The sequence below is a fragment of the Doryrhamphus excisus genome, chromosome 21, assembly GCF_030265055.1.
Source record: "Doryrhamphus excisus isolate RoL2022-K1 chromosome 21, RoL_Dexc_1.0, whole genome shotgun sequence".
Taxonomy (NCBI): Eukaryota; Metazoa; Chordata; class Actinopteri; order Syngnathiformes; family Syngnathidae; genus Doryrhamphus; species Doryrhamphus excisus.
Genome location: NC_080486.1, coordinates 5,085,375 through 5,100,222, shown reverse-complemented (window position 1 = coordinate 5,100,222; position 14,848 = coordinate 5,085,375). Strand labels below are relative to the sequence as shown.

General features: G+C 33.7%; 1 protein-coding gene across 1 annotated transcript in view; it reads left to right on the top strand.

The window, feature by feature from the left end:
• Window positions 1-250: 250 nt before the first annotated feature.
• LOC131109194 (kinesin-1 heavy chain-like) overlaps window positions 251-14,848 on the top strand; it is a 29,903-nt gene continuing 15,305 nt past the window's right edge. Inside the window, exons 1-10 of the mRNA XM_058060912.1 lie at window positions 251-284; window positions 3,521-3,762; window positions 8,441-8,528; window positions 8,591-8,664; window positions 8,737-8,841; window positions 8,924-8,972; window positions 9,051-9,106; window positions 11,757-11,844; window positions 14,449-14,573; window positions 14,644-14,748. Of these exons, the coding sequence (XP_057916895.1) occupies window positions 3,637-3,762; window positions 8,441-8,528; window positions 8,591-8,664; window positions 8,737-8,841; window positions 8,924-8,972; window positions 9,051-9,106; window positions 11,757-11,844; window positions 14,449-14,573; window positions 14,644-14,748 (816 nt within the window). The 5' untranslated portion in view covers window positions 251-284; window positions 3,521-3,636. The remainder of the gene's footprint in view (window positions 285-3,520; window positions 3,763-8,440; window positions 8,529-8,590; window positions 8,665-8,736; window positions 8,842-8,923; window positions 8,973-9,050; window positions 9,107-11,756; window positions 11,845-14,448; window positions 14,574-14,643; window positions 14,749-14,848) is intronic.

Here is a 14,848-nt window from a genome sequence, read left to right as displayed (position 1 = left end):
AATATTGACCAAATACATTTGTTTTAAACATCTTGTTCTGAATTAGGTCATTGTTTTCCTCACATACACACCCACTTTGAGCAAAAAAGGGACAGAATTCATTAATTTTCATTAAGACGTTCACGTATCACTATATTGTGCACATCGCCATCTGCTGGCAGTGTCGAGGTACTGCTTTGTCGCTTTATGACACTTCAGTCAATTATGCTGATTTTAACTCTGTCACGTGATTAGTCATCTGGCTATTCCAGGATGCCGACCTCCCCAAGATGGCCGTGTGTCAGGTAAGCTAGCTTACTTCCCAAAGCGTTTTTTTGTTTGTTTTTGTTATTAAAATTACATTTCATAGCAATGCAACAGTTGTAATGCTTTAATAAGGTGTCAAAATATTACAATTAAGTTGTTCTTACTGTATTTCTTGAATGAAATTGATATCCGTCAAACCTTTATGACGTGTAGTATTTACTGCACTAGCACAGTGATGTTTTAAATTGAATTAAAATTAAATTGAGGTGAAAAATGTTATATACAGTTATATAGAAACAAAGATCAGTAGTGCTCTTTTTTGCACTATAGCGTATTGCAGTTCATTAATAACTTGCTTTTAGCAAAGCAACACTATATTTCCATAATATTACACCTTTTTCTTGTAAAATTACACAAATTTTCACATAAATTTACAAATTTATTCTCACAAATTCACAACTTTTTCTCGTAAATGTATGACTTTGTTTTTTATAATATTAAGACTTTTTTCCTTGTAAATTTATGACTTTATTCTCGTAATATTACAGCTTTTTTCTTGTAAAATTAGAACTATTTTCACATATGTTCACAACTTTATTCTTGTAAATTCCTGACTTTATTGTTGTAATATTAGGACTTTTTTCCTTTAAAATGTATTATTTTATTCCCGTAATATTATGACTTTTTTCCAGAAATTTACTACTTTATTCCAGAAATCTCTGATTTATTTTTTTGTGGCCCTAATTCTCACTTTAACGCTATATAAACAACAAAATACAACAAATACAACAAAATAATGCAAATACTCTCATTTATCTTGGGGCAAAATTAAGACAAAAGTGCAAAACTAATCCTGCTCCCTCCCTAGTGCTGCTCCCTCTGAAAGCACCGTAACCATGGCAACCCATGCAATTACAACTATGACAACTAAGTGGTAAAATAATACCTCCCTTTAGTTGGTGTGTGAATGTGGACATCTGCTTTGTGTTGCTGTATGGCCTTACCTCATGCAAAACAAATGCATGACAACAAAAATAGCTCATAAGACTTTAATTTATGAGCATTTTGTGTTGCTTGTACTTGACATCAATATAGACAAGAAAGGGATAAAACAAGGTAAGTTATACATTTAGGTCTACTCAAATCCTGATACTCTTCTGACCTCTAGTGTTTACTGCAGGTACTGCATGTGAAAACTGAATGAATATCATTAAACCTAAAACCTTTCAAGTAGGTATTATTCATTCATTTTCTACCGCTTATCCTCACAAGGGTGGCGGAGGGTGCTGGAGCCTATCCCAGCTACCTTCGTTCGAGAGGCGGGGTACACCCTGGACTGGTCGCCAGCCAATCACAGGGCACATATAGACAAACAACCATTCACACTCACATTCGTACCTATGAACAATTTGGAGTCGCCAATTAACCTAGCATGTTTTTAGAATGTGAGAGAACATGCAAACTCCACACAGAGATTGCTGAGGGTGGAATTGAACTCTGGTCTCCTAGCTGTGAGGCCTGCGAGCTAACCACTCGACCGCCGTGCAGCTCAAGTAGGTATTAATGTGACAATATTCTTATTATTGTCACTGTAGTGCATCATACTGATTATATGATATGGTTATGGTTTAATTTCATTTGAACATGCATCAGATTACAATTGAATGCATCACATAATCAGTTCACAGTTCCACATGTCCAAAAGGAGTAGGAAGAAGCAAAGCTTATTAAATCCTACCCCTCCATCTGGTACTTTTACAATCAGTAACTGTTACATTTGTTCACTTCCTGCTTTCCTAATATAATTTAAGTTTTTTTTACATTTATTTTATGATTTTTTATAAATGTTATAATTTTTATGTTTGTATTTTAATTTTAATTTTATTTTTTGTCACGTACCGAAGTATGAGGTCATATGACCATACAATGACATAATGGGTACCATAGTAACTGTCAATATAGTGATATATATATATATATATATAGCACATCATGACTGGTTCAACACCCTTGGTAATGGTAATGGTTTAATTTCATTTGAACACGCATCAGATTACAATTGAATGCATCACATAATCAGTTCACAGTTCCACATGTCCAAAAGGAGTAGGAAGAAGCAAAGCTTATTAAATCCTACCCCTCCATCTGGTACTTTTACAATCAGTAACTGTTACATTTGTTCACTTTCTGCTTTCCTAATATAATGTAAGTATTTTTATTGTATTTGATTTTATTTATTTATTTAGCCATTTATTTATTTATTTATTTATTTATTTTTGTCACGTACAAGGTGATAACATACTAGGTTAAATAGGTTAATAGGTTAAATAAAAGGCAAATTAAGTAAAGAACCAAAAATTTCTTTTTTTTTTTCAAAAAGTACATATAATACCATTAATTTTTTTTAATTTTTTTTATTTTATTTTTTGTTCGAAGTACAAGGTGACATGACCATACAATGACATAATGGGCACCATAGTAACTGTCAATATAGTGATATATATATATATATATATATATATATATATATATATATATATATATATATATATATATATAGCACATCATGACTGGTTGAAGACTCTTCATCCTTGTATTTAGCAAACATCAACTGCTTGTATTGTTTCTTGAATTGTCTCATCGTTGTGCATTGTTTGAGTTCCTTACTCAATCCATTCCATAGTTTGATTCCACATACTGAAATGCTATGGCTTTTTAACGTAGTCCTAGCATATAAGTGTTTCAAATGTACTTCTTCCCTGAGAATATCACATTGCATTGCGTTACATTGTATTATACATGTGTTTTTTGTTTTATTTCATAAATAAAATCATCACATGTTGTCCATGTACAGTATATTTATATATAGCTTAGATGGGTTGAATCAAGCTTTCATGAATTTTGAAGAAGATACAATGTCTTTATTATTCTGACGCATCATATGACCGTCATGCTAGCTTTTGATGATTTTTTGCAACAATACATAAACACACCTGATGCATTTTATGGCCACTATGAGTCTAATTGGGTGAGTAGCTTTGTCAATACGTTCCTCTGAGATCCTCAACGGAAAGCGAGGGACAAGACAAATTTGTCTCATGATCTTCACACCCTGTGACTTCCTGTGGCTCGCAGCTTTCCGCAGAATACTCATCGCTACTGCATTTGTCTTCAAGGAGCTCGTTGAGTCGCTGCTGTCACATTTTGTCACCCGACCCGACAATCAAGTTTACACGTCATAAAGTTCACTCTGTTTGCTGATGTCCACATATAGAGAGGACTACTTGACCGAGCCTCCAGGAAGTGGTCCATCGGCTGTGCTGTAGAGGCGCGGCCTCCTCTCAGCCCTAACTGCACGACGCTGCTCTGCAGCCCTCCAAGGCGGCGGAGATGGCCAACCCGGCGGAGTGCAACCTGAAGGTGGTGTGCCGCTTCAGGCCACTGAACAGCTCCGAGGTGGCCCGAGGAGACAAATACATCCCAAAGTTCCAGGGGGAGGACTGTGTGCAGATAGCGGTGAGTAACTACAGCAAAAATATTAGTAATGTAACATGTTATTATTATATGATCTCACTAAAATATTGCTGGATCATTCTATTTATTCATCATCGGTACCCAGTTGCCACAGAAGTCTCAAAAACGGTCTTTGATGGACCTTAATTCAACACCACAATTACCGTATTTGAGCATTATTGACAGTCAACCCTTCTGTTGTACCTAAATTATCTGTATATGAATTTTGAGAACATTTTAAACACACGGCTCACTCCCCCACCTCCTTCACCTTGACGTTTTCTAGCCATTTCGGATCAACATTTGCAATAAAATCGACTGCTGCAATAATTAGATTACATCGAGCTCCGGGACCCGCCCCTTCTCTCTTCAATTGCCATTGTTCACTCGTGACGTAATCCAGGTTTAAAGCCTAAATATGCTTCATTAGCTTAGAGTACTAATGAATGATAATGAAAGATGTAAACATGTCAAAATTGTGTAAAAAAAAAAAAATATATATATATATATATATATACTGTATTTTTGGAGAAATAAAGAACTGATTTTAAAATAATTTTTTGACCAAAAATGTGTGGAAAAAATATTGTTTGAATTTAAAAATGTTGTTTGAATTTAATATTAATATAGTATTATCATAATATTTATTATTTTTACGCAGGAAGTGACAAAATGTAAGAAACCAAAATAATTAAAGTCTCAAAATTTCTTCAAATCCCATTTGAAGAAAATTGTGGACTTTCTAACATGTATGCTATACATTTTACCATTATAATCACGTATTTATAAATGATTATGACTTTGGGTAAATGAGATGTGTTTTCTGGGGGGAGGGATATACTGTATTTTTGGAGAAATAAATAGCTGATTTTTAAAATAATTTTGTTGACCAAAAATGTGTGGAAAAAATACATCTAATTATATATGTATATATATATATATATATATACTGTATTTTTGGAGAAATACATTTTTTTATAATTTTGTGACTAAAAATGTGTGGAAAAATAAATTAATATTAAATTAAAAAATATTTTTAAAAATCCAAAAATACAGTATATATATATATTTATAGATTATTTTTTTCTACAAAAATACAGTATATATATATATATATATAAAACATAAAAAATAACAGATTTTTAAAATATTTTTTTTATATATTTTTTTCTATATATATATATATATATACTGTATTTTTGGAGAAAAAAATAACAGATTTTTAAAATAATTTTTTGACCAAAAAATGTGTGGGATCGTCTTCAATTCATCTCATCGATAAGCTATTGTAATTTGCTACACTTATTGAAATAGAAATATTATAATATTATATAATGTTGTTTGAATTTAATATTAATATAGTATTATTATAATATTTATTATTTTTACGCAGGAAGTGACACAATGTAAAAAAACAAAAATTAAAGTCTTAACATTTTTCAATTTTTTTCGTATTAATTTTTTTACAATTGTTTTTTTTGCACTTGTTTTACCAGTATAGACTGTATAACCATCATCGACATGATGGTTATTGTCATTGCAAAATCCCCCCTCTCTTTTCATTTTACTTCTTTTCTATCCCCTCCTGCTCCGGTCAGACAGCTCCAAAACTAAACTAAACTATGATAGCCCAGCTAGCTTCCATTAACATTCCATAAGAGAGAAGTTTCCTAGTTTTTTCACCAACTTTTGCTTTTAGTTTTACTTCTGGAGGGGCGGGGTTAGTGTTTGTGATAAGATTCCGCCATAATTGAAATATTTCCCCACACAAGCGTTCCTTCGCCTCACGCTGAAATCATTTCACTCACATGATCTCACTTTCCTCGACAGTAAAGTCCATTTTAATTGGCCAGTTCTATGAGTCCTTAATATAACTTATGAACAAATAAACCATACCATTCCATACCATACCATACCATTCCATACCATTCCATACCATACCAACCTTAGCGTTGCCTGGAATCAACAGTAGATTTGCTGTTGGAGTCGACACTTTCGGAATGCTGTGCCTTAGGAGATCAGACATGCTGAGTCATTGTCGAGTTTAAATCCCATCTGGTACAAAGAAGCTATTGATTCCTGATTCATCTGTTTTACTTACTTTACTTTATTTAACTGCTTTGTATGACTTTATTCTTAGTAGTTATTCTTTCATTGTACTGTCCTAGAATCAATTGTAATAGTTGAATAAAAAATAAATAAATAAATATAATAATAATAAGTAAAATGTTTTAAAATATAATTTGAAGAAAACTAAAAACAGATACAACAGCAAAATTTGAAAAATCAATTAGGTGAAAATATAAATATAAGTTGTAATTTCTGAGAATAATGTAATATTATGAGGATATTATGCATTTAAGTAACATAAAGATGAAATATTAAAGTCGTTGTGAAAGTTGTAATGTTATGAGAAAAATTTTATTTTTGGAAATTGGGAATCCATTGTAATGTAAATATATAATATATAAATATAAAAAATTATAATAATAAATAAACATTTTAGAAATATAATTTGAAGAAAACTAAAACAGATACAACAGCAAAAATTGAAAAATCAATTAGGTGAAAATATGAGTTGTAATTTCTGAGAATAATGTAATATTATGAGGATATTATGCATTTAAGTAGCATAAAGTCTAAATATATAATAATCTATATATAATAATCTATCTATATATAGTCTATATATATACTAAGTCGTTGTGAAAGTTGTAATGTTATGAGTAAAAAATAAAAATGTAATTTTTGGAAATTTATGTTGAGGAAAACTATAATGACTTGACTTTATATAAATATAAAGTCAAAATATTGTGGAAATAAGGAAAGAAAATGTAAAAGTTGAAATATAGAAATGGGAAAAAAACAGCTGTAATTTTACAGGAATCAAGCCAAACTCAAGTGAATAAAGTAAAAAATTTTACGAGAATAAACTTAAAGTGCACAGCGGATGAGTGGTTAGCGCGCAGACCTCACAGCTAGGAGACCAGGGTTCAATTCCACCCTCGGCCATCTCTGTGTGGAGTTTACATGTTCTCCCCATGCATGCGTGGGTTTTGTCCGGGTACTCCGGTTTCCTCCCACATTCCAAAAACATGCTAGGTTAATTAGCGACTCCAAATTGTCCATAGGTATGAATGTGAGTGTGAATGGTTGTTTGTCTATATGTGCCCTGTGATTGGCTGGCCACCAGTCCAGGGTGTACCTCGTCTCTCGCCCGAAGACAGCTGGGATAGGCTCCAGTAGAAAATGAATGAATGAAAAAACAGTGAGCTGGCATTATTCAACCACAATTGAAAAGCTAGCATTTCAAGAAATGCTGCAAATGTTAAACAGTAAGAACTGCCTGTGAAATGCCAATTCCACAATTTTACAACGTGAAAGATGACACGTTAAAGAGTTTTATTATTATTTTTATATATTATGATAACGGTGGTCTAGGGGTTAGCGCGCAGACCTCACAGCTAGGAGACCAGGGTTCAATTCCACCCTCGGCCATCTCTGTGGAGTTTGCATGTTCTCCCCGTGCATGCGTGGGTTTTCTCCAGGTACTCCGGTTTCCTCCCACATTCCAAAAACATGCTAGGTTAATTAGCGACTCCAAATTGTCCATAGGTATGAATGTGAGTGTGAATGCTTGTTTGTCTATATGTGCCCTGTGATTGGCTGGCGACCAGTCCAGGGTGTACCCCGCCTCTCACCCGAAGACAGCTGGGATAGGCTCCAGTAGACAATGAATGAATGAATGAAAAAACAGTGAGCTGGCATTATTCAACCACAATTGAAAAGCTAACATTTCAAGAAATGCTGCAAATGTTAAACAGTAAGAAATGCCTGTGAAATGCCAATTCCACAACTTTACAGCGTGAAAGATGACATGTTAAAGATTTTTATTATTATTTTTATATATTATGATAACGGTAGCAGCCGAGTGGTTAGCACACAGGCCTCACAGCTAGGAAACCTGAGTTCAATTCCACCCATCTCTGTGTGGAGTTTGCATGTTCTCCCCGTGCATGCGTGGGTTTTCTCCGGGTACTCCGGTTTCCTCCCACATTCCAAAAAACATGCTAGGTTAATTAGCGACTCCAAATTGTCCATAGGTATGAATGTGAGTGTGAATGGTTGTTTGTCTATATGTGCCCTGTGATTGGCTGGCCACCAGTCCAGGGTGTACCCCGCCTCTCGCCCGTAGACAGCTGGGATAGGCTCCAGTAGAAAATGAATGAATGAAAAAACAGTGAGCTGGCATTATTCAACCACAATTGAAAAGCTAGCATTTCAAGAAATGCTGCAAATGTTAAACAGTAAGAAATGCCTGTGAAATGCCAATTCCACAATTTTACAAAAGATTTTTATTATTATTTTTATATATTGTGATAACGGTGGCAGCCGAGTGGTTAGCACACAGGCCTCACAGCTAGGAAACCCGAGTTCAATTCCACCCATCTCTGTGTGGAGTTTGCATGTTCTCCCCGTGCCTGCGTGGGTTTTCTCCGGGTACTCCGGTTTCCTCCCACATTCCAAAAACATGCTAGGTTAATTAGCGACTCCAAATTGTCCATAGGTATGAATGTAAGTGTGAATGGTTGTTTGTCTATATGTGCCCTGTGATTGGCTGAATGAATGAATAATAAAGTTGCGTTCTATTCAAATATGCTGTGGCTTCTCTTGTTCACAGGGTAAACCCTACTACTTTGACCATGTATTCCAGTCCAGTACAACTCAGGTCCAGTTCTACAATGCTGTGGCTCAGAAGATTGTCAAAGGTAAAACCTCATCCATGTGTTCGAACCCTCACATCAATAACGATTTTTTTTGTTGAGTCCAGATGTGCTCGGCGGCTACAACGGCACAATATTTGCCTACGGGCAGACATCTTCTGGTAAAACACACACAATGGAGGTAAACCAGCTTGAAATGACAATTCATGACATTGCAGTGACTCCCAATTAGCTTATTTTGATTCTACTCAAGGGCAAACTTCACGACCCGGACATGATGGGAATCATTCCTCGAATCGTGGAGGACATCTTTAATTATATTTATTCCATGGATGAGAACCTGGAGTTTCACATCAAAGTAAGCCTTTCATGTTATCAAGCTTCGAGAATAACGACGTCCACCACAAGTTATGGTCTCATTAAAGGATTTGGATTTATAGGTTTCTTATTTTGAAGTCTATTTGGACAAAATTCGGGACCTGCTGGATGGTATGAATTATATTTTTTTATGATACATCATTTTAGCAGGGCAGGGATTATATTGGTTTTTTTTTTGGTCCTGTCTAGTGACAAAGACCAACCTTTCGGTTCATGAGGACAAAAACAGAGTCCCATACGTGAAGGTAGGACGTTTCTGATCATAATTTATTTATTTGTTTATTCAGTTTCATGACTGATATACACTACCGATCAAAAGTTTGGGATCACTATGGAATTTTTTTTGGGGTAGTCTGAGATATGGCTTTTTCTTACTGTTGATACTGACACTGGTGATTGACGGGTACTATTTACGACCTGTGAGGCATCTTTGTCTTAAACTACACACCTTCAGATATTTGTGCAGCGTTTTTCTGTCCTTGTTAGACCCAGTTTGTGCTGCTCTCTGAAGGGAGTAGTTAACAGCATGGTAAGAGATTTTAGTTTTAGTTTAGATTTTTTAGATGGCTTTTCTAATAATCTATTAGCCTTATAAAATGATGAACTTGGATTAGCAGCCATACCAGGAGATTGATGCAGAGGACTGACAGTTGTTGATAGCAGGCCTCTATGCAAAAATGTACATCCTTCTTTGAAAATCATGATTCATTTTAATTGTTTGTGAAATGGATAAAAATTTGATTTTCTTTGGAAAACAAAGAAATTTGCAAGTGATCCCAAACTTTTGAGCGGTAGTGTATACTAATATGTGTGTTTCCATGTTTTGCTCAGTGGAGGTTATTTTATATGCATATTACATATTAAAAAGTAGGGGTGTCACAAGATGGAGCAAAGCTGTCTCACGAGAACAACAACCCTATGAAATCCTTTTTTTTTATTAAATGTTTGCACTTGCACTTTATTTTCCAGCAGTTTGACTTTTTTGACAGTAAAAAAAATATTAAATGCAAAAATCTGTACAATATCACCCTCTTTATAGCAGTTTATTTTTACTTATTTAACTGCTTTGTATGACTTTATTCTTAGTAGTTATTCATTCATTGTTCTGTCCCTTAATCCATCGTAATAGTAGAACAAAAATAATAAAATATAATAATATTTATTTAATAATAAAATAAAATAATAAATATAAATAATAATAATAATAACAAGTAAACATTTTAATATAAATATTATGTATAATATAATATAATTATAAGAAAACTAAAATTGATACAACAGCAAAAAATTAAAAATCAATTAAGTGAAAATATGAGTTGTAATTTCTGAGAATAATGTAATATTATGAGGAAAACTAATCAATTTAAGTCCCATAAAGTTGAAATATTAAAGTCGTTGTGAAAGTTGTAATGTTATGAGAAAAAAATAAAAATGTCATTTTTGGAAAGTTATGTTGAGGAAAATGTTCTAATGTTCCAAAAATAAATTCAAAATATTGTGGAAATAAAGAAAGAAAATGTGAAAGTTGAAATTGAAAAAAACAACAGCAACAAATCATTAATTGGTTCCAGACTCAACTTTTCATGACATTTCATTCAATGTTGCCTAAAGTCATCTTTAGACTACACTACGCAAGCTAGCAAGCTAACCAGTTAGCCGCTAATGTATTTCTTCAAAACCAAAAACTTACCACTTCCACACAGAATGGGAGGAGAGCTTTTTTTTCACTGTACTGTATTGTGTCATGACTTAAAGCAGTCTTAAGGTAATGTCTCAGTGTCTCATTACTGCCACCAAGTGATCAGAATACTACATATCACTCGTATTTCAATATGTTTCGGCTGATAATAACCAGCAACAAGACATATGTAACTAGAAAAAGCTAAAATGCTCACACTAATAACGAATAAAAACAATAATATTTGTTTTTAAATAAACAGTATATATAATGTTGTTGTTTTTTTTATAAAATGTATTTTTTTCGGAATTACAATAAAGAAAAAACAGTGAGCTGGCATTATTCAACTACAAGCTGGAAATCACCAATTGAAAAGCTAGCATTTCAAGAAATGCTGCAAATGTTAAACAGTAAGAACTGCCTGTGAAATGCCAATTCCACAACTTTACAGCGTGAAAGATGACACGCTAAAGTTATTTATTATTATTTTTATATATTATGATAACGGTGGCGGCCAAGTGGTTAGCACGCAGGCCTCACAGCTAGGAAACCCGAGTTTAATTCCACCCTCGGCTATCTCTATGTGGAGTTAACATGTTCTCCCCGTGCATGCGTGGGCTTTCTCCGGGTACTCCGGTTTCCTCCCACATTCCAAAAACATGCTAGGTTAATTAGCGACTCCAAATTGTCCATAGGTATGAATGTGAGTGTGAATGGTTGTTTGTCTATATGTGCCCTGTGATTGGCTGGCGACCAGTCCAGGGTGGACCCCGCCTCTTGCCGGAAAACAGCTGGGATAGGCTCCAGCACCCCCTGCGACCCTCGTATAAGAATAAGTGGTAGAAAATGAATGAATGAATGATAACGGTAGCTTATTCAGTCTAAAAAAATGTTGACAGTAATATCATTTAGCATCAATTTTTGGCACTAGAAACATTTCCAAACATGCCTTCATTGTTTTGTGACTGGTTAAATAAAAAAAGTTTGTTTGTCCCGTCATAATTTTCCATTGTTTTCTTAAAATGAATGGTGATTTAGTTGTTATAGAATAATAATAACATGAATAAAGTGTTTTTTTTTACTGAAACCTCCCTATCTTCCCCCTAAAGAATCAGCCTGACACAATATGGTTGGACATAGTCCCCAGTGCTGATAAGCGTTCCTCTGTAAAGCTCCTGAACACGCCTCTGTGCCTTGTGATGTGCATGTATCCCCAGGGGTGTACTGAGCGCTTCGTGTGCAGTCCTGATGAGGTCATGGACGCCATCGATGAAGGCAAAAACAACAGAAGCGTGGCTGTCACAAGTGAGTCTGTGTTCCCAGTGCGGTGCTGCTGCCTCACATGGGCTCAACCTCATCGAGTCTCCTGACTGCAGATAAGACCCGACCGTAGAAGTAGGCTTCGCTTTTCATGGAGGATCGTTGAAGTCATGTGGTATTTCTAATTATGGAAATAGTCATCTTTAATCATACCGATTGGCAGTTGCAGTTTTTTATGTAATGGAAGTAGGGACTAAAATACCAACAGAACTTTTTTCAAATTGTTGCCTCCATAAATCTAATTTTTCATAACAATTTTAAGTTTTATAATAAAGTCGCAATATTATAAGGAAAAAATTAAGAAATAAAATTAAATAATTTTTTTAAAGTTGTAATATGAAAAAGTGTTTTCCCCTTCCTGATTTCTTATTTTTTGCATATTCACATATTTATATATTTCAGATCACCCCCCCCCCAAAAAAAAATATTAGTCAATGACAATACAACTGAACAGAAAATGCAGTTATTAAATATAAAAAAATATTTTTTATTATTAAGGGAGAAAAAAAACTTGTAAGTTGTACTATTATGAGGAGCAAACAAAGCAAAATGAGGCTGGAATTTTTGGAAAATTAGTTTAGGGCAGAAGTTATAAAATTATGAGCATAAAGTCGTAATATTCAGATTTAAAAAAAAATTAAGATTACATAAGAAATCAGAGGGAAAAATTTTAAAGGCAGAAATAGGAAAAGCTGACTTGATACTAATAATAAGCTTTTTGACTCATATTACAAAGCTGAAATGCAGTTTTTTTTAATACAGTGCCATGAAAAAGTGTTTCTTATTTTTTGCATATTCTCATATTTATATGTTCAGATCACTCCCCCCAAAAAACATTAGTAAATATTTTTTATTATTAAGGAAGAAAAAAAACTACAAACCTACATGGCCTTGTGTGAAAAAGTGGTTGCCCCCCCTTAAAAACACAGCTTACCTGGGATTAATTGAACTCTATTTGCCTGGAAGACGTTATAAAGCCAATTCTAAAGTTTTGGGGACTCCAGCAAACCACGGTGAGAGCCACTATCCACAAATAGACCAGTGGTGAACCTTCCCATAAAAAAAATTAAATTAAATGATTTTTTAAAAGTTGTAATATTATGAGAAACAAACACAGCAAATAAATCTGGAATTTTAGGAAAATTAGTTTAGGGCAGAAGTTATAATATTATGAGAATAAAGTCGTAATATTCAGATAAAAAAAAATGAAGATTACATAAGAAATCAGAGGGAAAAAAATTTAAAGGCAGAAATAGGAAAAAAGAGCAAACAGCTGAGTTGATACTAATAATAGGCTGTTTGACTCATATTACAAAACTGAGATGCAGTTTTTTTTAAAATACAGTGCAGTGAAAAAGTGTTTTCCCCTTCCTGATTTTTTATTTTTTGCATATTCTTATATTTATATTTTTTCAGATCACCCCACCCCCCAAAAAAAAAATAGTCAATGACACACAATAACACAACTGAACACAAAATGCAGTTATTAAATATAAAAAAATATATTTTTTTATTATGAAGGGAGAAAAAAAACTACAAACCTACATGGCCTTGTGTGAAAAAGTGGTTGCCGCCCCTTAAAACATAACTTAGGGATTAATTGAACTCTATTAGTCTGGAAGACGTTATAAAGCCAATTCTAAAGTTTTTGGGACTCCAGCAAACCACAGTGAGAGCCACTATCCACAAATAGACCAGTGGTGAACCTTCCCATATAAAAATTAAATTAAATAATTTTTTAAAAGTTGTAATATTATGAGAAACAAACACAGTAAAATAAAGCTGGAATTTTAGGGAAATTAGTTTAGGGCAGAAGTTATAAAATTATGAGAATAAAGTTGTAATATTCAGATTTTAAAAAAATGAAGATTACATAAGAAATCAGAGGGAAAAAAATTTAAAGGCAGAAATAAAAAAATTTTTAAAAAGCAAACAGCTGACTTGATACTAATAATAGGCTTTTTAATAATGGGCATATTACAAAACTGAGATGCAGTTTTTTTTTAAATACAGCGCAGTGAAAAAGTGTTTTCCCCTTCCTGATTTCTTATTTTTTGCATATTCTCATATTTATATGTTTCAGATCACCCCCCCCCCCCCAAAAAAAAAAAAATATTAGTCAATGACACACAATAACACAACTGAACACAAAATGCAGTTATTAAATATAAAAAAAATATTTTTATTATTAAGGGAGAAAAAAAAACTACAAACCTACACGGCCCTGTGTGAAAAAGTGGTTGCCCCCCCCCCCCCCCCCCCCCTTAAACCATAACTTACTTGAGATTAATTTAACTCTATTGAATTCTATTAGTCAGGAAGAGGTTATGAAGCCATTTCTAAAGTTTTTGGGGACTCCAGCAAACCACAGTAAGAGCCATTATCTACATATAGTAAAAACATGGAGCTGAAAGCAACTTGCGTTCTATATAAGAACAATTCCCCTTCATAATAAAAGCTTAATATTAGCTTAATATTTCAATATGTTTCATGATCTGAAACATTTAGTGAGTCAAACATGCAAAAATCTAATAAAGCACAAACTTCACACTACTGTATGTCATTAATATATATATGCTTTATTCTCAGACATGAACGAGCACAGTTCCAGGAGTCACAGCATCTTCCAAATCAACATTAAGCAGGAGAACACTCAGACGGAACAGAAACTCACCAGCAAACTCTACCTTGTCGATTTGGCCGGCAGTGAAAAAGTATGAACTTTTTACGTTTTACGGTATATATTTTGACTGAAATGCTAACTACTTCTTGTACTATTGTAAGGTGGGTAAAACTGGAGCAGAGGGTACGGTGCTGGATGAAGCCAAGATGATCAACAAGTCCCTGTCTTCACTTGGGAATGTCATTTCAGCATTGGCCGAAGGTTCGGTAAGTAAGTTTTTCAGTGCACGTTAAAACTGCAAAAAAAAGTACTAAAAATGTATATATTGAATAATAAAGCTTCATATAAAAGCATGTTTTGGGTCTG